Consider the following 22,599-nt stretch of genomic DNA (forward strand, 5'->3'; position numbering starts at 1 on the left):
TGTTGTTATGATGATCTTAGGACGTACATGACAGATCATCATTCCGCGTCGGTCCTTCTGCTCGGGCTTACTCCACGAACCTCACCTCGCCGACCTGGACTGAACCTAACATATTCTTAACAAAAAACAATATTTCCTTAACTAAAAGAGCCCGCTGCTACATCTCTTTCTATTCACCACACTGCTCTTTAGCACCCGCGCCAATGGAAGACTAGCTCTGAAATTGGAGTACGCAAAACTAGACTCCGCAACAATCAATTCAATCCGGTCACTCTCCTAGACCCACTTACCTATCTAGGTAGGGCTTAAACTCCTATAGGTAACTACTAGGCTTAAAGCGGTAATCAATCAATCCAATCTGAACCTTCTAGGACCCACTTAATTGATTGTTGCGGACTGTGCGCAAAACACCACCCAAATTGTACAAGACCCATAGAAACTCTACAACGACCATCATACATAGAACGGCTTAGCCAAAGTCCTACATAGTCACCGACTGATACAGGACTCTAATGGAAATATAATAATAATAATAATAATCCCGAACAAAAAAGAGACTTGAATCGACATTATGCAGAATTTTGGGAGAGTATCACTCGGTGGAGATGAAGGCAGCACGAAGACGATGCAAGAGGATCGGGAAGCAGCTTCAGTTTACTGGCAAAGCACTCTAGCTGGTTGCCAGGCTATATCGTTCCCTACCTTGCCACCGGCCGTTCAGCAGCCAGTTACGGAAGCGACAACGACGTATCAATGCCCCCCACTGGTGAAACGGCCATCCGACGTAACAATTTCCACTATCGTCTACGGCGCCTGGGCCATCGTCGCCAGCTATTATACCAACGTGGACGATGTTGTTTTCGGTACTACCATAACCGGACGGAAGGCGCATGTCAATGGCGTTGAGGCTATGTTTGAACCCGACACTGCCATTGTCCCGGTACGAGTGTGTATACGAGATAATGCTACTGTATCTTGCTTTCTGCATGACTTGCAGCAACAAGAAGTTCAGTTGATTCTACACGAGCAGACGGGACTTGAACAGATTGCCAAGGTATCAGCGGACGCCAAGCGTGCCTGTCACTTTCAAACTCTGCTCGTATTACAGCCTGCGTCTGGAAAGAGAGGCAAAGAAACTGATGAAGGTGGAGAAATGTGCGTGAACTTGTTGTATTGGAGCTACGGGAGGAGTGAGAATATCTATGGTGCGCGCACGGAGCAGCTGACTAATCAGTGCCTGGCCAATCAGAGCACGGGAAGCCTGATTCACCGTGAATACTAGTGAAGGCTCTTACCGCGTCTCGACAGAAACTATTGGGGAGCGGCACAGTCAATCCAAGCTGCAGGAGTTCATGAAATTCGCGCTGGTAGTTCAGTGCGTGCTTGACACAGAAGGGATTAGAATCACAGCCAGCTTCGACCCAAGAGTGTTGGACCAATGGAACGTGGACAAGATGCTGCACCAGTTCAGCTTCGTTATGTTGCAATTGGCTGGCGCAGATGAAGATGCAAAGATCGCCACCATCGATGCCGTTACACCCGAAGACAGACAACAGTTGTGGGAGTGGAATCGCGATATACCCCCCACAACTGAGCGGTGCATCCATGACTTGTTTACGGAACAGGCAAGGGCACGGCCCACTGCACCCGCTATCTGCGCGTGGGATGGCGAGATGACGTACGGCGAGCTGGACGCGCTGTCCTCTAGGCTAGCCGGCCATCTAGTTGAACTGGGAGTCAAGCCAGAAGTTATTGTCCCTCTCTGCTTTGAAAAGTCGATTTGGACAGTGGTAGCAATGCTCGCTGTGCTTAAGGCTGGCGGGGCATTTCTCCTTCTCGATTCATCTTTGCCCCGTGAGCGCCTGAAATTGATGTGCAGGAAGGTATCGGGCTCGCTAGCTCTGTCATCTCAGGCGAGTGCGCTGGTTATCGAAGATTTGGTCAGCACTCTTGTGATCGTCAATCGCGATTCAATTTGTCGAACCAGTTCCCATGCTTCGCTTACTACAACTGTCGAGACGCGGTGAGAGCCTTCACTAGTATTCACGGTGAATCAGGCTTCCCGTGCTCTGATTGGCCAGGCACTGATTAGTCAGCTGCTCCGTGCGCGCACCATAGATATTCTCACTCCTCCCGTAGCTCCAATACAACAAGTTCACGCACATTTCTCCACCTTCATCAACAACTGTAAGGCCTGGAAATACTGCCTATGTCATTTTCACATCGGGAAGCACAGGTGAACCAAAATGTTGCAGAGTTGAGCATCAAGCAGCGTGCTCTTCTGCGGTCAGTCACGGCCATATCTTAGGAATCCAGGCAAACACTCGAACGCTGCAGTTCGCTTCATACTCCTTCGCTGTATCCTTGTTAGAGCTGCTGACCAACTTCATTCATGGTGGCTGCATCTGTATTTTGTCAGAAGAAGAGCGAAGAATGAGCCTAGGCTCGGCTATGTCTAGTAGACTCCGCAACAATCAATTCAATCCGGTCACTCTCCTAGACCCACTTACCTATCTAGGTAGGGCTTAAACTCCTATAGGTAACTACTAGGCTTAAAGCGGTAATCAATCAATCCAATCTGAACCTTCTAGGACCCACTTAATTGATTGTTGCGGACTGTGATGTCTAGGATGAGAGTGAGCTGGGCGTGCTTCACTTCGACCGTGCTGGGCCTTATAACACCCGATTCAGTTCCATCGTTAGATATTATATGTGTAGGAGGAGATCCAATATGTCGGTCTCAGATTGTGCAGTGGGAAGTAGACTCCGCAACAATCAATTCAATCCGGTCACTCTCCTAGACCCACTTACCTATCTAGGTAGGGCTTAAACTCCTATAGGTAACTACTAGGCTTAAAGCGGTAATCAATCAATCCAATCTGAACCTTCTAGGACCCACTTAATTGATTGTTGCGGACTGTGGTGGGAAGCGCGGGTACATCTGCGCCAATCGTACGGGAGCAGTGAGACGGCGGGTGCTGTCTCGTCCACAATGATCACTAGCACTGTTGGAGTGGGTGAACCGTACGCATAGGGAAGAAGTTGAGGATTGACTGAGGTTGTATTGTACAAGCTATGGAAAGTTTATGTAGGTGAGTGACCATAAACAGCGCTAGTCTCAGATAGGCATCGTCCCATCACCAAACCGTGACACACCCCCCAGTTGTCACCAAGTCAGTGAGTTGGTGATAACTGACCTGTATCCAGCAGATGAACCACGAATGATGTACCACCACTAGGTGGTTGGCCGTCATCTACCTGAATCTTGTCTCTATACTGTTGACGTGAAGCCCATTCATTTAGGGCGTCCTTTATTTGCTTCGAAATCTTAGGATCCTTTTGAGCTTGTTCAACCTTGCGGACTCCAATAGGTGCTGGTGTCCAGTCTTTTGGTCGACCTGGGTGAAGTGGATTGAGTATCCAGCAGTCGGGTAAAGCGTGTGACAACCCACAAACACAAGGTAGGTTTGCAATCCCAAGCTTAGCAGCTGAGGTAGATAGCACACTTGACTCAGTGGCAGTGGTCTGGGCAGCTCGGCGGATGTACTTCGTCATCTTTTCGACGTAGGCGGGCAAGCTGAGTAGATTTGTACCGTTTATCTCGTGTTCGTATATCTGATCGAGGCAGGTAGTAGCGTAGTTTGGATAGTGAGCTTGGCAGGCAATCAAGAAATCCTCCTGAGGCCTGTAGCTAGTTGTCTCTGGTAGGTTGATCGATTGGCATTGAGAAGTGATGTGTATCCAGTCAGCCATCCATTCATCGAGTTTCTTTAGGTTGCGTGGAGCGGTCTTCAGATTGGTGTATCTTGCTATTAATGTAACGGGCTAGAGCCCAGATGCTATGGTGATCCTCGGTGGAACCTTCGGAGCTTCCTCGGCACTTTAGATGCTTCGAGAAGCTACGTGAACAACGAGCCAAACGTATATAGATATCGTTGCACTGCAGATAGCTTTCTTCTTCATCGAATACAATCCTGTTACCAGGCACCGGCATACTTTGCGCAGCCCCTTACAATTAAGTCGCGACTCCGATCGGCTGTAGAAGGACAGAATTGCTTCTTGAGAGCGACAAGTCGATCGTACACAGTAGGGAGATCCTGTATTAGGTAGAGATGACGCGTGGCGATAGACCTAGTGATCTCTGTATTTAGCTGCACCAGAGCTCTCTCTTGTTTCTGCAGCGTGATCTCGTCGAGTCTCCATTGTTCAACCTCCCATCGGTAGGAATCACGATCCTCAGTGGATAGATCAGAGAGCTTAGAAGCTCTAGCCTTATAGTCGGTGAGCTGAGGCTTAGGATTGGCAGCCTCTAGGTCAGGCAGGCTCTCCTTTGGTGTATCTGGATTGACGTATTGCCAGATCTTGTGATCCTTCGCGAAGTCTCTGCAGAGAAAGATCCAGTTGAACCAGTCATCTGGTGTATTAAGGATAACAGTAACTCGAGTTACTGCTGATCCTGTAGCCATTGTGTGCGTAGAACAGACGTAGCAATCGTGCGTTATAGTGGACGCGGGGTAATCGAGCGCTGTGGTGGACGCGGGGTAATCGTGCGGCTATGAGGGGCCTAGTAATCGTGCGCTATGAGGGACGCGGTAATCGTGCGGCTATGAGGGGCCTAGTAATCGTGCGCTATGAGGGACGCGGTAATCGGGAAATGAGTACAATCAGGATGCAGCCGGGCTCATAACTGTTGGAGTGGGTGAACCGTACGCATAGGGAAGAAGTTGAGGATTGACTGAGGTTGTATTGTACAAGCTATGGAAAGTTTATGTAGGTGAGTGACCATAAACAGCGCTAGTCTCAGATAGGCATCGTCCCATCACCAAACCGTGACAAGCACCTCCACGAATAAAGATATAGGCAGGGCTATTACAGGTGTATTTTGGATTGTGGATCCGAATGATCATAAGCGACTCCTTCCAATAGGAGCTGTTGGTGAAGTTCTTATCGAGGGTCCCGCACTAGGCCGGGAGTATATTGATGAAGCAGAAAAGACGGCCGCATCATTCATAGAGGCACCGGCATGGAGAGCTTCTTTCGGGCAAAACAAACGCTCAAACCGCCTCTACAAGACTGGAGATTGGCGAGATACAAAAAGGACGGGTCGGTTGAGCTAATAGGACGAAAAGACAACCAGGTGAAACTTCGTGGGCAGCGCATCGAATTAGGGGAGATAGAGCACCAAGTCAGGCAGGCAAAATCCGGCGTGAAAGAAGTTGTGGCGGAGCTGATTAGACCTCGTGATAGCGTGGATGATCTGCTTGCTTGCTTTATCGTTCTTGATGATAACCCGGACAACGAGATGGACGAGAACGACGAAAATACGAAGTACAAGACAAACACATAGAAAGTTCTACAGCAAGTTCAAGAGAGGTTGGATCAGTTTCTTCCACAATACATGGTTCCGTCAGCGTTCATTAGAGTACCTCATCTACCATTAACATGGTCTGGAAAGATTGACCGCAGGAAGATACGCGAGATGGGGGCGTCCTTCTCGGCGCAGCAATTGGCCGAGCTGCGCACGCAGAGCCAGGGACCCAAGCGGCAGCCAACAACAGCGATGGAGCAGGCGCTGCAGCAGTTGTGGGCTCAGGTACTCGGCATTGATGCGGACACTATTGGGCTAGATGACAGCTTCTTCCGCCTAGGCGGCGACTCGATCGCGGCCATAAAGCTGGTGGCTAAGGCCCGCAAGCAAGGCATCCAATTGACTGTAGCAGATGTCTTTTGTTGCCATTCAGGACTACCCTTCTTGGAATCGGCCCGATGCTTCTTGGCCGAATGTTCTACAACCTTCACTTTCACTCCTTTGCCGTTATGTGCTTACGTATATCTTATGTATATAACCTTGTGTATCTACTCCGTAGGACAATCAACGCAGTTCTCATATGCAGTTGTTGACGTCTTGTCTACTGCGATATCTTTCGCAGCCCCAAGCTCTGTCAGCTTACCATTGTCGCCATCATATCTGTTGTAGATTCTCCCACTACAATCCCTCGTGTGGATCACATTGGACCCGCTTCACAATCCTTTGCCCAAGGACGTTTGTGGTTCTTAGAGGAGTTGTACCCTGGATTGAACTGGTACTCGGTTCCATTCATGGTGCGCATGAAGGGTCCACTGCAGTTGGAAGCGCTCGACTCTGCGCTGCTTGCAGTCGAGAGCCGCCATGAGACGCTGCGGACGACTTTTAGCACTATCAACGGTGTTGGTTCGCAAGTTGTCCGGCCATTTTGCAGGAAAGATATCAATATTATCGAACTGCCGGCAGGCGACGAGCACCGTCTTACAGATGCTCTACAACGGGACCAAGCGACTCCTTTCAACTTGCGGTTGGAGCCTGGGTGGAGAGCGACTATCTACCGTGTAGGTAAAGATGAACATGTGCTGTCTATTGTCATGCACCATATTATCTCTGATGGCTGGTCACTAGATGTCCTGAAGCGAGAGCTGGCTGTGCTCTATGCTGCTGCTGTCCGTGGTGAGAACCCGGTCTCGCAGCTATCACCCACAGTCCGCAACAATCAATTAAGTGGGTCCTAGAAGGTTCAGATTGGATTGATTGATTACCGCTTTAAGCCTAGTAGTTACCTATAGGAGTTTAAGCCCTACCTAGATAGGTAAGTGGGTCTAGGAGAGTGACCGGATTGAATTGATTGTTGCGGAGTCTACTATCACCTCTACCCGTCCAGTACCGTGATTTCTCAATCTGGCAAAGAATGCCAGAACAGATGCAAGGCTACCAGAAGCAGCTCGACTATTGGGTGGCAGAGCTGCGATCAAGCCGGCCAGCAGAGTTTCTGTGCGACAAGCCTCGACCGGCGACCCTGTCTGGTAAGGTGGGTACCAGACTCCGCAACAATCAATCCAGATTGGTCAGATTGATTGATTTGATTGGTCATTTGGAGTTTTTACCAACTCAATCAACTCAATCTAAGCTTTTCAAAATAGCTAATCAAATCAACTTGCGAAGGTCAGATTGATTGATTTGATTAGTTAGATTGATTTATTATTAACGAGTTGTAAGGCGAGTAGTGTCGTATTAAGAGAAGGTTTTTGGTGTTGAAGATAGTTATCTTGGACCCCTATCTCGCTTAGCTTGTGATCCCTGTCGGCCGGGCAAGCCAGTCTCTATGCATTCACTTCTCACCAGCTAGCTCTCCTCTTATAGGACTAGCTCCTTCTGCTTAGGGGCTAGCCTCTTCTAGGCTTCACCCCGCACCTATATAGCTAGTCCTTCGCTGTTCTTAATACAACAACGATTTCGCTCACTCAGTTCCCTAATAATCCCTTACACACAACACTAGTTGCCTAGCTACCTATACAGACATTTTTCTTTAGTGTTTAGTATCGCCCACGATGGCCAAACGCTCTCGAGTTCCCACCAATACTGCTGCCGCCGCCGCCGCCGCCAAACGGGCGCGCCTATCAAGGCCCTCTGTCCTATCTCAGCGATCGCTGTCGCCTCAGGAAACCCTTGGCGCCGCCGTAAGCCAGGCCACAACGTTTGAGTCGCAATTTTTCGAGTCGCAAACAGAGGAGGAGGGTGCGGCTGAGGGCAGCCAGGCTGGTACAGCAGCAACAACAGAGGCTAGTGTTGATACAGAGCCTGATAATGGCGATAACTTTGACGGCATTAACTGGGATCGCCTCCCTCGGTTCATGAAGCCTCTTACAACTGGGCGGCGCGTCAAGAGTTGGATCTTTCAACATGGATATCGCGTTGTTGAGCTCTACGATCAGAATCGAGTGTGGTTTGTATGCAAATACTGCCACATCCACAAGGTCATTGACACTGGCGGCAGTGGAGTTTTTGACGTATCAAAGGCCACCTCCTCAGCTGCAGCTCATCTTGGCCTTCAGAAACGAGGCCATGGCTTTACAAAAGACGGCCTGAAGCCTCGAAGAACAGGGCAGCAACTCTCTCTACGACAGACGCTGGAGACTGGTGTTGCAGTCTCTCAAGAGGCTGCCAACGCGATGGGCAACTTCAACATCCAGCAGTTTCGTGAAGTTGCAGTGTTCTGCCTTCTTGATAACAACTTGCCAATGGAGCTACTTGCAAGGCCGTCCTTTCGCGAGATGATTAGCCTTGCAAACCCAGAGGCAGAGGCAGCTTTGTGGGTAAGTCCTCGCAGTGTAGCTACCTACGCAATGCGCCTCTTCCAATATATGCAGCCACAGATTGTCTGCGCTCTGTCAGAAGCTGCAAGCAAGATCCACATAAGCTTTGATGGTTGGACGACAAAGGGTGGCAAGCGTGGATTCTTTGGAGTCGTTGCACACTTTGCTAACGCCTCTGGAGTGATACAAGATCTCCCCATCGCCCTCCCACATCTCGCAGGCTCTCATACTGGTGATGCTATCGCTGATACAATTAAAAAGACGCTCCAAGAATACAGTATTGGGAGTGATAAACTCGGCTACTTCGTCCTCGACAATGCTGCAAACAACGATACTGCAGTCTCCTCGCTCGCCCACGCGTACGACTTCAACGCTGCTCACCGACGCCTCCGCTGCGGCCCTCACACGCTTAACCTTATTGGCCAGGCAATTATCTTTGGCAGCAATCAAGAGGCGTACAACAACAACAACGACGAGCAGCTCCAAACAGAGGAGGTGTACATGCAGGAGTGGCGTCAAGAAGGGCCCTTAGGTGTACTTATCGACGTTATCAACCATATAAAAACGCCTCAACAACACGAAATTTTCCGAAGCTTCCAAACCGCCGCCAACGCCGAGTTGCCAGCTAGAGAGCGCCTCCACGTACTTGAGCCTGTGAAGCCTGTTGTTACACGCTGGAACTCTTACTACGCTGCCTTCAAACGCGCAACTCAACTCCAGGCAGCATACAACTCTTACGCTGAGCACTACATTAACGCACTCTCCCTTGAAGATCGCCGCGCTTGTCAACGTGGCAATAAACTCCCTGAAGCACCTAGTTGGATGAGATCAACAGGACTTACAGCTGCTGATTGGGCGGTGATAACAGAGTATCAGGACTGCCTAGAGCCGCTTAAGCTTGCTACGGAGAAGCTTGAGGGTCGCGGAAAGGCAGGCAAATACGGCGCTATATATGAGACTATTCCTGTATTTGAATACGTACTTGGCGCGCTCGAAGCCCGTACGCGCTCGTACGAGCAAGTTGACTTCAACCCACCTGATGCGCCTGAAGATCACCTCTTTGTTAACCTCCGCGCCGCCTGGAGTAAGGCCAACGATTACTACAACAAGCTCGATCGATCGCCAGCATACTACGCTGCTACCTGCCTCCATCCATACTACAAATACTACTGCGAGAACAGCTGGGTGGATAAGCCAGAATGGCTAACATCAGCCAACGCTGGCTTCCTGCAGCTCTGGCAGTCGTATACAGACTTGCTATCAGTCAGGTAACTCAGTTCGAACTGACTGAACTGACTGCCAAGACTCAGTTCAGTCAGTCAGTTCTTGAGGCAGCTGGACGTCAGTCCAGTCAGTTCAGAAGCCTCCAGACTGACTGAACTGACTGACGTTAGACTGACGTTAGCTGTTTTTAAAGCAGTATTTTAGAGTTGTGAAAGCCACATTTAGTGCGGCTTCGAAGCCGCGCTAGTCCTAGATATATAGACACTAATCCTATATAAGTTAAAGCATCTGGCTTTAAGCTAATTAGAGTTTGCGGAAATGCGCTACCCGGTGCGCACCTAGTAAGCCTTTCGCGTCGCGTCGCGTCGCGTCTGCTATACACACGACGCTAGACTACTGTTGCCATAATACTTCTTGGTGTACTTCATGTCTACTCCCTCTAATTCAGGCCTTCGCCGCCTTGTAGAATGCGACAAGCGCAATTCTCCTCTACCATCGCTATCAAACGCGCCTACTGTTGGCGATACTGCGAGCGAGGCCCAGGCTGATGAGCCCTTGGCAGTACAGGCGGACTTCCCCAACGACGGCGACGACGACGACGACGACGACAATTACGACGGGCTTGATTTTAAGCGTGTGCCGTATCTTGAGCGGCGCCAGGTTGAGCGTAATAGTCGCGGTGGGCCAAAAAGCTGGATCTACCGCCACGGCTGGGCCGTCTGGCACCGCAAGTACAAGAAAAACTACTGGCTTTGCCGGTACTGCCATCAACGACGGAAGCAGGAGGCTTGCTACGAGGCTGACAGCACTACAAACGCCGGCCGACACCTCTCAAGCAACAAGCCTGGACACTCACACGGACCTAACGGACCTGTACCAATTGCTAGCCGGGAGGGCAATATTATGGGCGCGCTCGCAAAGTCCCAAGTACATATTATGAGGTCTAAAGGGATAGAAGTATCGCAAGAGGTAGCAAACGAGATGGCAGCAAGCTTTTCAACCTCTCGATTTCAGGACGCGCTGAAGGACTGGGTAGTCGCGGACAACCAGAGCCTTCGCGTAATAGAAACGCCGCAGTTTCGAGCCATGATTGCGGCCGTGAGCCCGCTAGCCGAAGCTCTCCTTTGGCGTAGCCACCAAACGCTCCACGATCATATTATTACTGAGTACAATACATACATACCAGCTGTTGCCAACTACCTTCGCGAAGCCCGGTCGCTTATACACGTGTCATTCGACAACTGGACTTCAACTGGTGGGCAGTATGCTTTTACTGGCCTCTGCGTACATTACCTTAACAGCGAGGGCAAGCTAGTTGACCACCTGCTTGGGTTGCCTGAGCTACACGGGGCGCACACTGGCAATAATATTGCCGCTGCAGCAACAACAATACTTCGGCTATTTGGCGTTGACAACGCGAGGGTTGGGTACTTTGTGCTTGACAACGCAAGTAACAATGATACTGCAGTTGAGTCCTTAGCAGAGGAGTTTGGCTTTATCGCAAGCGAGCGGCGGCTGCGGTGCTGCTGCCATATACTCAACCTAAGCGCACAATTAGTAATTTGGGGCAAAGACCGTAGCGCGTACGAGAATGAAGCCGCACACCTTGAGGAAGAGGAGAAGTACATGGATGAGTGGCGCAAATACGGTCCTGTTGGCGTCCTCTTTGACGTGATTGCGTCTATCTGTACGCCTCAAACTCGACAACTACTAGAGCGCCTACAGTGCGAGGAGGCAGAGTCTCTAGGTGTTACACCCCACATCCGGCAGCTTGTGAAGCCTGTTAAGACACGCTGGAATAGCTATTTCAACACGTTTGTCCGTGCAGCTGAGCTACACGGCCCTATCGATGGCTATATTGAGTGTAAACTTGAGGAGCATAGTGCTGCAACAGCAACCTCACGACGCCGGAAGAATCGTGAGCAGCTCCCTGCTGCCCAGCCACGGTTATATATACGCGAAGGGGGTCTAAACGGCAAGGACTGGGCGACAATAACAGAATACATTCGACTCCTTGAGCCATTTGCCGAAGCTACACGGCTACTTGAAGGTCGCGGCCGACACGGCCGACACGGCGCTATATGGGAAGTTCTAGTAACGTTTGAGTGGCTTCTTGACCAGCTTGAGGCTCTCAAAGACCGCCTTAAGGATGTAAATTACGAAGATCTAGATGCGCCTGAAGATCATCTTATTACAAACGTTAACCTTGCGCATTGTAAGCTTGCTGAGTACTACGCAAAATTCGATAACGCGCCTGTCTACTACACTGCTACAATACTACACCCGCACTACAAACACCACCTCTCAGCGCTCTGGAAGGTGCCTGACACCCATGTCACTGCCCGTGACGGTGTCCACTATCGCGACGGCTGGCTTGACAATAACCACCGGGCATTCCTGCGCATGTGGCAGGGGCGGAAGGACTCTGCAGCCACTTCAGCTCACACTGTAACGCCGCCGCGTAAGAAGCCCCGGCTAGGGATTTCAACGTCGCGATCAGCTTTTCTACAGTCGTCAATTGAGCAAAGCACACGGCAGTTAGAGGCAAGCCTTGCTGAGGATGAGTATGAGATATGGAAGCGGCAACCAGCGTTAGCTGAGGAGGATTGGCTGTCTCTTAATCCGCTTCTATACTGGGAGTCAGTTGCTGGGCAGTTCCCTATACTCTCAAAGTTCGCTATTGACGTCCTAACAATACCAGCAGCAGCGGCAGACTGTGAGCGGACTTTCAGCGAGCTTGGCGACATGTTAGGCACCCGGAGACTCCATATGAAGCCAGAGCTTATTTCAGCTTTGCAGAGCTTGAAGAGCTGGAAGAGGCTTGGTATACAGCCAACAACTACCTCAGCTTCTGGGCTAGCGCGCACACTATCAGAGGAAGAAATCTCAAAAGTACAGGAGCATTTATCTCAGTTCGATGTCAGGTAACTCAGTTCAGTCAGTCCAGTCAGTCCGCAGGCCGCGGCGACGTCAGTTCAGTCAGTCAGTTTTAGTTTAATTGAAAAGTCTTGGCAGTCAGTCCAGTCCAGTTCAGTGACCTCAGGACGTCAGTTCAGTCAGTCCGGAGAGCTCCGGACTGACTGAACTGACTGATAGCAACTCTGGTCGTATAAGCCTCAACGTACACGTCCTCTATCTCAAACAACTGCAAAACCAAGGCATAGAGGAATAGATGATGTGATTGGCGCCCTCGTACGGCGCAACAAGGCTCAGGTAGAGGCTGCCCACGACGATGAGTACGAGCGCTGGAGAACTCAAGAGCCAGAGTGGACAAGCGAACAGTATCTTAGCGATGGCCACCCAGTCAAGTACTGGATTCAATTACGCTCAAAATACCCGTGTTTAAGCCAGTTTGCGATTGATATACTCACGATACCAGCATCTAGTTGCGACTGCGAGAGGCTCTTTAGCGAGCTTGGCGATTTACTTGAGCCGCGCCGGCGAGCTCTTGGCAGCGAGTTACTTGCTGCCCTTCAGCTTGTACGTTCGTGGAGACGAGCTGGCTTTGACGGCTTGTACAACAACGGTGATGATGAAGATAAGTGGAGTGACGTCAAAGATGAGGAGATTGTACAACAGTACGATATAGAAGGCTGGAGTACAACACCATAACCCCCTGTATACTACTTCTTAGCATCAATCAGCCAATCAACCAATCAATCGCAATCAATCTGCTCAAAAACCCTAACAATCAATCCGCAATCAATCAGCAGCGTCGCCGCAAGCTAATCAAACCAATCGACAACCTTAAGATTGATTGATTTGATTGTTGCGGAGTCTGGTGGGTACACACCAGCTCAGAATCGACGGTCCATTATACAAAAGACTGCAGCGGTTCTGTAGAGCACATGAAGTCACTCCGTTTGTCGTTCTACTTGATGCTTTCCGGGCTGCGCACTATCGTCTCACTGGCCAAGACGATGCCACGATTGGTGCTCCCAATGCCAACCGAGACCGGTGGGAGCTCCGGGACATGATAGGCTTCTTCGTGAACATGCAGTGCATTCGAATCAAGGTTGAAGAAGAGACTTCCTTTAGGGAGCTCGTACAGCAGGTCTACAGCACAGTAGTGGCTTCGCTTGCAAACCAAGACGTGCCATTTGAGAGTATTGTCTCTACGCTTCAAAGAGACAGAGACATCTCTCGCAACCCGCTTGCGCAAGTTGCCTTCGCGGTTCATGCACAGAGAGATCTAGGCAAGTTTACACTAGACGGAGTGGAGACGGATGTTATTGAGCTCTGTCAAGCGTCAAGGTTTGGGAGAATCATCATGTCGTATTAGAGCTATCGGGAAGAGGTCTATATACGCAGTGGGAGGAGAGAAGGAGCTAGGCCGTAAAGGTACTAGCGGGTAAATAGGTGGCTGCCTGGTTGCCCAAAGAGGAGCCAAGGGATAAGCCCTATGGCCGACACACCCCCCGGAACCAGGTGGCAAGCCATCTGAGTGAATGAAATGTATAGGAAATCGTAAAGAGACGTTCGCTGGAGGTGCCTTGAGAGACTACATGCGGGGAACGTTCACCATATCGATGAGGCCAATGAACTTAGCGTGCTCTTGTTTGTCGAGAGGCTTCGTAAGGCCGTCGGCGGGCATCTCTACGCCGGGGAGATAGTCGAGCTTGAGGTTGCCGTCTTTGTACTGCTGCTTTGTATACTTGAAGTACGCGTCGATGTGCTTTGTACGCTCGTGATGGCCGTCCTTGCGGATCATATTAAGCGCTGGCTGATTATCGGTGTACAGCTTGAAGGGCTTGAGGTCGTTACCGACGTATCCAACCTGAGAGAGTAGGCGTTGAAGCCAATTGATCTCTTTGGCAGCATACGTCATGGCAATATATTCTGATTCTGTGGAGGAGAGAGTAACGAGGCGCTGGCGGTACGATTTGTATGAGACGACGCCTCCAGCCATCTTGATGACGTAGCCGGAGGACGACTTGCGCTCGTTGTTGTCGCCATGGGCGGAGTCACTGTAGGCCTTAAGGCCTATCATGTGATCTGGGTCGTCCATATTAGCGTCTTTAAGGTCACCTTGGTACTTGATGCCGAGAGTTGCCGTGCCGTTGTAGTAGCGGAGCATGTGCTTTAGCAGTGACAGTTGCTCTAACGTAGGGTTGTTTGCAAAGCGTGCCATGAAGTTCACGTGCCAAGCTAGGTCACAGCGAATAATGGAGGTAGGATAGAGTAGCTTCGCGACGAGCGATTGGTACTGCTGTATAAGGTTGTTGTCGGCGATGTCATCACGCTTGATGAGGGTGAGGGCCGACTTTGGGAGGGGTTGTCTGCCTTTGGAGCGTTGGCGAGGTGATACTCATCGACAATGCGATCAACGTAGCTATCCATCGTCATAGAGAGAGAGCGGTTGGGACGATCGCGGAGGATTCGAATTCCCAAGTAGAAACCAATTGGGCCAAGGTCACGAGCCTTGTATCGATTGAGGAGTTGTGACTTAAGTGCCTTCATAGAGGTCACGTCACGTGTAATAAGGATAAGGTCGTCAACGTACACGACTATGATGGCCTTTGTTGTTGGGTTGACGAAGACGCAGGGATCTGCTTCGATGGGCTCGAAGCCGAGATCTTTGAGAGAGTCCTTGAGGTCGTTGTACCACAATAGGGCTGACTGACGGAGGCCGTACATGCCGCGGCGAAGGCGAACAATATTCCCAAAGCCAGTACAGCCTGCGGGCAGGCGAAGGAGGACAACGTCATCGTCGTCGAGGTGAGCGTTGAGGTAAGCAGTAATCATGTCGATCTGCTCACACTCTAGATCGAAGTAAGCCACAAGGGCGAGGAGGATGCGGAGCGTAGAAGTTCGGACGACGTAGGAGTAAACCTCGCGGTACCAAATTGATTCTTGTTGCTTGTTGCCGCAAGCCACCATGCGAGCCTTGTCTTTCACGTGATAGCCTTGAGCGTTGCCTTTATACGTCCACACCCATTGACCTGGGATGATCTCATACTTGGCAATCTCCTCTGCCGTAGCAGGGCGCCAAGTACCGTTGGCGATAAGAGCGTTGTACTCATCGTCCATTGCGAGTTGTAGATCATCGCGGCGAGGATGTTTGAGAAACTGACGATAGTTGCGAGGCTCCGGTGGAAGTTCTGAAAGCTTTGAGCCGAGAGTGGGCTTGACGAGAGCCATGGCGAAGCAGCGATCAAAAGTAGATGAAGTGAAGAAAGCACGTGCCCGGCGATTGCGAGGGCCGTGTATGATATGAGCTGGGTTGAGGTCCGCGTTAATCTCATGTCGACGCGCTGCCTTGTTGTTACCACGGGTTGGAGGAGCTGGTGGAGCTTCATCATCATCCTCGAAACCATCAAAGCCATCTCCGCCATCAGCACGAGGTAGCTGATGATTGTCCAAATCGCCGCCATCACCATCTTGCGGAGGAGCGGGTGGAGTTGTAGCGGCGTCGGCGAGGCGGTTGATGAGAGGTTTAAATGGGAGCACCTTCGGTGATGGTGAAGGGCCGATGATGGGAGACAATGGAGGAGTGGAGGGTGAGTCGTAGCTATCAAACCGCACGGAGGCGGTGGTAACGATCTCATCAGTCTCTGGGATCCACATCTGGTAGATGTTCTCGCCGATCATACCGACGAGGTGGCCCTTGTGAGCACGAGGTGCAAATTTGTCACCTTTAACGCGCTTCTGGGCGGGTATATGGGCGTATCCAACATGGCCGAAAGCGTGCATCTTGGCGACGTTTGGGACTGGGTTTGGGTAGCCTATAGAGCGATTCCAGGCCTCTAAAGGAGTGATCTTTCCTGGGAGGTTGCTGTTGGAGACGAGGTTGTGAATGCGGGCCATATATTTGGCTGCGTAGGGCCACAGCTTTATAGGAAGCTTGGCTGCAATAAGAGCTCCGCGAGTTCGATCCTCTGTGATACCGTTGGCGCGCTCTGCAATACCATTGCGAGTGGCATCATAAGGTGGTGACGTAACTACCTCGATGCCCACGCTATCGAAGTACTGCTTGTTGCTGGCGTTAATAAACTCGCGAGCGTTGTCGGTATGGATAGTGATGGTAAAGCCTTTGGCCTTCATAGCTTTGCACCAATTAATAAGCTGTTGGCCTAGTACAGCGCGGCTGTCTGATGTGAATAGCCACTGTCGGCGTGACTTGCCATCCGTGATAGGCATGAAGTAACGCTCTCCATCTTTTCCAGGTATAGTGATGGGGCCGACGACATCGACATGGACCTTGCCAAGCGCTGTATTGGGTGGAGTTTGTTGAATTCGAGAGATATTTCGCTTTGATTTGGAGAGGCCGCAGGGCTCGCAGTTGGTGACGGTAGAAGTAGTGAGCTTCATCCCATGTACAACTTTTGCAGTGTCCTTAATAGCGTCTATTCCAGCGTGTCCCATGATATGATGCCAGTCGGTGGCTGGCCGTGAGGATGAGGGCTCATCGGCAGAGCTTCGATAGCAAACAAGAGAGGCGTATGAGAGAGCGGCCGGCGCCTTGGAGGATTCTGTAACTACGAGAAAGTTGGGTATACCGTCGATCTCTGGTAAGTAAGCTAGCTCCTCATCTGAGGCAGTGTACAATTTGTCCTTGCCCGAGTGATACCACACTCCCGCGCGCTTGAATGGAGCTTGGGAGATGACGTTGGTGGCGAAATCGGGGCAGTAGAGGACGTTTTGGAGTGAGATCTTCTCTGTTGTTCCGTCGGCTTTGACGACTTCAAGGCGTACAGTGCCAACGCCGGCGGCGGTGGTTGATCCGGTAGAGCCGTGTACGTCATTGTCGATTGGAGCGTATTCGTAAAATTTCGAGCGGTTATTGAAGACGTGCCGGTTAGCGGCAGTGTCGTAGCAGTACCGCTGTTGATAGTCGTGATTGGAGACTGCCTTCTTGAGGAGAGTCGGAGAGACGAAGGTGGCGACTGTCACGTATGAGTGAGCATCGTACTGATCAGCATCGTCGTCGTTGCTGTTCTTGGCCACTGTAACGTTTGTACGAGCTGCTGCAGCTGCGGCCTTCTTAGCGGCATTGTCTGCGGTGCGCTTCTTAACATTATCTGGGGTGAGAGAAGGGTGAAGTTTCCAGCAAAGCTCATTAGGTCCTGGGTGCTCTCGCTTGCAGTGATCGCACATTCCAACAGGCTGAGGAGTACGCTTCTGTTGGTTGTTATTGCGCGTCGGCAGAGACGAAGGAGTAGGAGTAGAGTTCTGGTTGCTGTTGTTGCCATTGCCGCGGCCATTTAGGCGTGTGAGAACGCGCTTCTCCTCCGCTTGTTTAGAGACGGAGAGGAAAGTCTTCACGGGCTCATCTGGGGCATGGCGTAGGTGATCCTCGAGTGACGCGACGAGCGTGTCGATAGACCATGTATGGCCTTGGCGGAGGTCGTTATTGCGAGCTTCTACCCACTGTGGGAGTACACGAGCTAAGCCGTGAAGGAAGTGGATGATGAGCAGGTCTTCGATGTCGCGGTCGGCGGATGTACCAGGTACTGCTGAAGGCTTCTTCCATCCAAGTGTGATGCCTTGTACCGTGATGTCATTAATTATCTCGCGAAACTTTCCAATATAGCTGCGGACTGTGGGTTGGGTCTCAGCGCGGAGGTCGATGAAGGCAGTCCACGCGAGAGCAGCATTGGCGTAGTCACCGTTGCTGTTTAGGTCCTTGAGAGCCTTGTACATATCGTGGGCGGTGGGGCAAGTGCGCACCTGAGCTACGAGAGGCTTGTCAATGGATGAGAGTATGGTGTTTTGGAGTCGGGCATCTCGGGCGACCCATGAGTCAAGCGCAAGCTTGTCCTCTTTAAGTAGCTGTCGAGCCTCATTGTTGAACGGTCCTATAGTCTTGTTGAGTTTGCCGACACGGTCAAGCTCGGCTTGGATAACGTCTGTTGAGGTGCCTAATGGATGAGTGATCGGGCGCTGCATGGCGGTAATGCGATATTTGTCGTCTGTAGCGTCAAATTCTGGGCGCGGAGCGCCATCTAGGACGGCTACAGCGCCATCGGCGGCTGCGTAATTGATGAGTTGTTTAATCCAGTCCTTCCAGTTTTTGCCGTCGGCTGCAAGGCGCGCTGTGACAGCTGTGGAGGAGGTGTAAGTTGCCATCGCGGCGGACGTCGAAGACCGTTCGGCTAGCGATTTTTGGCGGTGAGCAGCGAGGAGCTCGTCGTCGTCCAAGCGATCGATGAGCTGCAAGTTGCGGGGTCACGATTGCTAAAGTGGCGCGCGATTGCGACGTCACCGAGCTGTTTTGCGGGGAGGGTGATGATCGTGATGAGGCGCGCGGGTCGTCAAAATATCTAATAGAATTATCGTGAGCGACTACGGGAGCGGGTGAGGGCTCATAACCTGTCAAGCGTCAAGGTTTGGGAGAATCATCATGTCGTATTAGAGCTATCGGGAAGAGGTCTATATACGCAGTGGGAGGAGAGAAGGAGCTAGGCCGTAAAGGTACTAGCGGGTAAATAGGTGGCTGCCTGGTTGCCCAAAGAGGAGCCAAGGGATAAGCCCTATGGCCGACAAGCTCTCTACTATGTCACGGTTTGATCTCGAGTTTCACTTCTTCCAAGAGCAGAGCGGCCTGCAGGGCTACATATACTTCTCAGAAGACCTCTTCGCCGCTGAGACGATATCATGCCTAGCGTTTGTTTTAGAGAGCTTGCTCGACCAGTGTCTCGCCGAACCCGAGACAAAGATTGCGTCAACGCGACTTATGACCGACAAGGCATACGCTCAGCTGAACCAGATGGAGCTGCTTCAAGTAGAATACAAGACATGTTCTCGAGAGTCAAGTATCGTCGACGTCTTCCGGGAGCAAGTTGCTGCGTGGCCTGCTAAGGTTGCGGTCAAAGATACATCTGGAGAGATGACCTACGCCCAAGTAGACGCGCAGTCAGACAGAATCGCTCAGACGCTCGCGGCGAGGGTTTTGACTCCCGAAACTGCAATCGGCGTATTTGCAACTCGACGCTGCGAGACGATTGTCGCCTTTCTTGGCATTCTAAAGGCAGGGTTGGCCTACATGCCTTTTGATACGCAAGCACCAGCAAGGCGGATTGAATCTATCCTATCATCCTTCTCGGGACAGAAGCTCTTACTAGTTGGCATGGATGTTGAGGCCCCTTTTCTTAGATTGACAGACGTCGAGTTTGTACGCATTGCCGACATGTTGAACGAGGCCACCGACAATAGTCTCACACGGCGTGCCTTGGAAGGCAATTCCACTCTCAGACCGTTTGCCACCAGCCTGGCGTACATTATATTCACGTCGGGCTCGACTGGTCAGCCTAAGGGGGTCATGGTAGAGCATCGCGGCATTGTACGCATGGCACAACATGATCGCATGGCGGATTTCCGATCAACCAAAGCTACAGCACATATGGCCAACCTTGCGTTTGACGGATCGTCGTGGGAGATATACACCTGTCTCCTAAATGGCGGGACTCGTCTGCATCGATGCTACTACTGTGCTGGACCAGGATGCCCTACTCGAAGCGTTTACTCGACACAGTATCCGGGTCGCCATCTTCACCCCTGCTCTCCTCAAGCACTCTCTAGCCGCATCTCCGCGCACAATTGGCACACTTGATGTGCTACTTGTAGGCGGAGACCGAGCTGATCCAGGAGACATGTTCGCAGCACAGAGCTTGGTAAAGAGTAAGGTAGCCAACGCATATGGGCCGACTGAGAATTCAGCCATAAGCACGCTATATATTTTGACCGAAGACGAGAGGTGTGTAAATGGTGTGCCTATCGGCAGAGCTATCAGTAGCTCGGGCGCCTATGTCATGGATGCTGAGCAGCAGCTTGTGCCACTTGGTACCATTGGCGAGCTAGTGGTAACTGGAGACGGTGTTGCGCGAGGATACACAGACCCTAAGCGCAACATCGACCGCTTTGTTACAGTCACTGTCGGCAACACTACTATGCGAGCCTACCGAACGGGCGACTACGTACGGCAGCGACCCACAGATGGGCAACTTGAATTCTTTGGTCGTATTGATGGGCAGGTCAAGATCAGAGGCCACCGCATTGAGCTTGGAGAGATCGAGAACGTCCTTTGTAGCCACAGATGCGTGCGCGATGCCGCAGTGGTGTTGGCACAGAAAGACCACAGCACCCAGGGACTCTTTGGCTACGTCACACTCAATCAAGAAGCCAGAATGACGGACGATCAGGTTGAGGACAAAAGCCAGCTGCAGCATGTCAACGCATAGGAAGAGCGCTTTGATTCTGAGACTATATGGAAGAGACTTCATTGGATGGACATCCATGTACGATGGGAGTAACATTGACAAGGCCGAGATGAACGAGTGGCTAGACGACACCATTCGTGCCATCTATGCAGTTACTAACGGCCAGCCAGGGCACATCCTAGAGATCGGCTCAGGTACTGGGATGCTTCTCTTCAACCTAAGTAATGGCCTGCAGAGCTACGTGGGGCTCGATCCGTCTGAGAAGGCAGTCAGATTCATCACGGAGACGGCTAGGTGCACCCCTTTGCTTACGAACAAGGTGCGCATGTACAAGGCCACAGCAACAGACACTAGTCGCATAGAACGGCCCTTCAAGGCCGATCTGGCTATTCTGAACTCAGTCGTGCAGTACTTCCCCAGCCAAGAATATCTGTTCCGGGTAGTGGAAGATCTGCTTCATGTTGATGGCATGAAAATGCTGTTCTTTGGCGACATCCGATCTCATGCGCTGCACCGAGAGTTCCTGGCGACGAGGGCACTGCGGATTGCGGGTAACAGGGCGAGCAAAGAAGAAATTCAACGCATGCTAGAAGACATGGAGCAGGTTGAGCGCGAGCTGCTGATCGATCCTGGGTTTTTTACCTCTTTGCCGAGTCGTCTACCCAACCTTGTTGAGCACGTAGAGATTCAGCCTAAGAGGATGAAGGCAACTAACGAGCTAAGCTGCTACCGGTACACCGCAATCGTTCACACGAAGTATGGAAAGACACTATGCAAAGAGGCGCGACGTGTCCACGAAAGCGAATGGCTTGATTTTGAGAAGCAGAAACTGGATCGTTCATCTCTATTGCGACGACTGGAGAATCTCTCTAGCGCGCACACCATAGCCGTCAACAATATTCCTCATAGTAAGGCCATCTTCAGTCGGTGCCTCTTAGGCTCCCTGAACGACAAAGCGCCAGCCCAGAAGGAGTGGATTTCTTCGGTTCGCCAGCAAGCAGAGCAAACACCGTGTCTTTCCGCTACAGACCTAGTCAATGTGGCTGAAGAAGCTGGCTGCTGTGTAGAGATCAGCTGGAGCAGACAGTACTCTCAGCGCGGGGGGCTAGACTGCATCTTTTACCGTCGTCAGCCTGGTGATGAAGCGTCTCGAGTGCTATTCGAGTTCCCTAGCGACCACGCGGATCGACCACAGCACACATTCAGCAACAGACCGTTGCAGCAGCAGTTTATCAAAGAAGTGCAACACCAACTCGAAGAAATTGTGCGACTCCAACTCCCTGCATACATGGCCCCGCAGTCCATTCACATTCTTGAAAAGCTCCCAATCAACGAGAACGGCAAGGTGGATCGAAAGGCGCTCGCTCAGAAAACACCGCTCCAGATAACAGGCACTCAAGACGCGAAGCGGCAGCCAGAGACACAGGCCGAACGGACGATGCAGCAGCTGTGGGCACAGGTGCTAGTTATCGAGGCGAGCCGCATTGGCCTGGACAACAGCTTCTTCCACCTTGGCGGCGACTCCATCACCGCCATGAAGCTGGTGGCCATGGCTCGAGAGGAAGGAGTAGGACTCACGGTCGCGAACATCTTTCAGTATCCCACGCTGGTCGATCTGGCAGCTTTGACTAGCCAATGCGCTCCTACCCTTGGTAGCGACATTGCTCCGTTTTCTCTACTAGATCCCAGCCTGGATGTTGTGCAAGTATGCCAAGAGATTGCCGCAAGCTGCAATGTAGACTCAAGTCTGATTGAAGACGTCTACCCGTGCTCACCTCTACAGGAGGGTCTAATGTCACTAACGTCGAGGCGAACAGGCAACTATATCATGCAGAGCGTGCTAGAGCTGCATAGCGACATAGATGAAGGCGCTTTCCGGGCAGCGTGGGAGCAGGTGATCCTGTCATCAGCCGTGCTGCGTACCCGGATCGTGCAGCACAGTATGCTGGGCCTGTTTCAGGCTGTCGTTGCAGAAGGCATACAGTGGGCCGAGTTTAATGACCTGCAAACGTACCTCGCGAAGGATAAGTCTATAACAATCAGACTCCGCAACAATCAATCGGATCGGCATGATTGATTCCTATCTAGGTTA

The 22,599-nt window shown here is 51.4% G+C and overlaps 8 protein-coding genes across 8 annotated transcripts; 6 read left to right on the forward strand and 2 right to left on the reverse strand.

Moving 5' to 3' along the window:
- Positions 1-571: 571 nt before the first annotated feature.
- On the forward strand, positions 572-2,027 carry PtrM4_074250 (AMP-binding multi-domain protein; the record flags this gene model as incomplete). The annotated part of the gene is made up of 2 exons (XM_066106122.1): positions 572-1,155; positions 1,283-2,027. The coding sequence occupies 2 exons, from the start codon at positions 572-574 to the stop codon at positions 2,025-2,027; spliced, it is 1,329 nt and encodes a 442-aa protein (XP_065963060.1).
- A 1,950-nt stretch (positions 2,028-3,977) lies between these two features.
- On the reverse strand, positions 3,978-4,466 carry PtrM4_074260 (uncharacterized protein; the record flags this gene model as incomplete). The annotated part of the gene is made up of 1 exon (XM_066106123.1): positions 3,978-4,466. The coding sequence occupies one exon, from the start codon at positions 4,464-4,466 to the stop codon at positions 3,978-3,980; it is 489 nt and encodes a 162-aa protein (XP_065963061.1).
- Positions 4,467-6,099: 1,633 nt separating this feature from the next.
- Positions 6,100-6,543, forward strand: PtrM4_074270 (Condensation domain containing protein; the record flags this gene model as incomplete). The annotated part of the gene is made up of 1 exon (XM_066106124.1): positions 6,100-6,543. The coding sequence occupies one exon, from the start codon at positions 6,100-6,102 to the stop codon at positions 6,541-6,543; it is 444 nt and encodes a 147-aa protein (XP_065963062.1).
- A 1,437-nt stretch (positions 6,544-7,980) lies between these two features.
- PtrM4_074280 (uncharacterized protein) lies at positions 7,981-9,396 on the forward strand (the record flags this gene model as incomplete). The annotated part of the gene is made up of 1 exon (XM_066106125.1): positions 7,981-9,396. One exon carries the CDS (start codon positions 7,981-7,983, stop codon positions 9,394-9,396), a length of 1,416 nt encoding a protein of 471 aa, XP_065963063.1.
- A 378-nt stretch (positions 9,397-9,774) lies between these two features.
- On the forward strand, positions 9,775-13,630 carry PtrM4_074290 (Dimer-Tnp-hAT domain containing protein; the record flags this gene model as incomplete). The annotated part of the gene is made up of 4 exons (XM_066106126.1): positions 9,775-9,909; positions 10,009-12,267; positions 12,445-12,926; positions 13,192-13,630. 4 exons carry the CDS (start codon positions 9,775-9,777, stop codon positions 13,628-13,630), a joined length of 3,315 nt encoding a protein of 1,104 aa, XP_065963064.1.
- Positions 13,631-13,849: 219 nt separating this feature from the next.
- PtrM4_074300 (rve domain containing protein) lies at positions 13,850-18,417 on the reverse strand (the record flags this gene model as incomplete). Its single annotated transcript, XM_066106127.1, has 2 exons — positions 13,850-14,627; positions 14,657-18,417. 2 exons carry the CDS (start codon positions 18,415-18,417, stop codon positions 13,850-13,852), a joined length of 4,539 nt encoding a protein of 1,512 aa, XP_065963065.1.
- A 406-nt stretch (positions 18,418-18,823) lies between these two features.
- On the forward strand, positions 18,824-20,528 carry PtrM4_074310 (EntF, Non-ribosomal peptide synthetase module protein; the record flags this gene model as incomplete). The annotated part of the gene is made up of 2 exons (XM_066106128.1): positions 18,824-19,719; positions 19,823-20,528. The coding sequence occupies 2 exons, from the start codon at positions 18,824-18,826 to the stop codon at positions 20,526-20,528; spliced, it is 1,602 nt and encodes a 533-aa protein (XP_065963066.1).
- A 55-nt stretch (positions 20,529-20,583) lies between these two features.
- PtrM4_074320 (uncharacterized protein) lies at positions 20,584-22,584 on the forward strand (the record flags this gene model as incomplete). The annotated part of the gene is made up of 1 exon (XM_066106129.1): positions 20,584-22,584. One exon carries the CDS (start codon positions 20,584-20,586, stop codon positions 22,582-22,584), a length of 2,001 nt encoding a protein of 666 aa, XP_065963067.1.
- Positions 22,585-22,599: the final 15 nt, after the last annotated feature.

This window comes from Pyrenophora tritici-repentis, chromosome 3 (genome assembly GCF_003171515.1).
Source record: "Pyrenophora tritici-repentis strain M4 chromosome 3, whole genome shotgun sequence".
Classification (NCBI taxonomy): Eukaryota; Fungi; Ascomycota; class Dothideomycetes; order Pleosporales; family Pleosporaceae; genus Pyrenophora; species Pyrenophora tritici-repentis.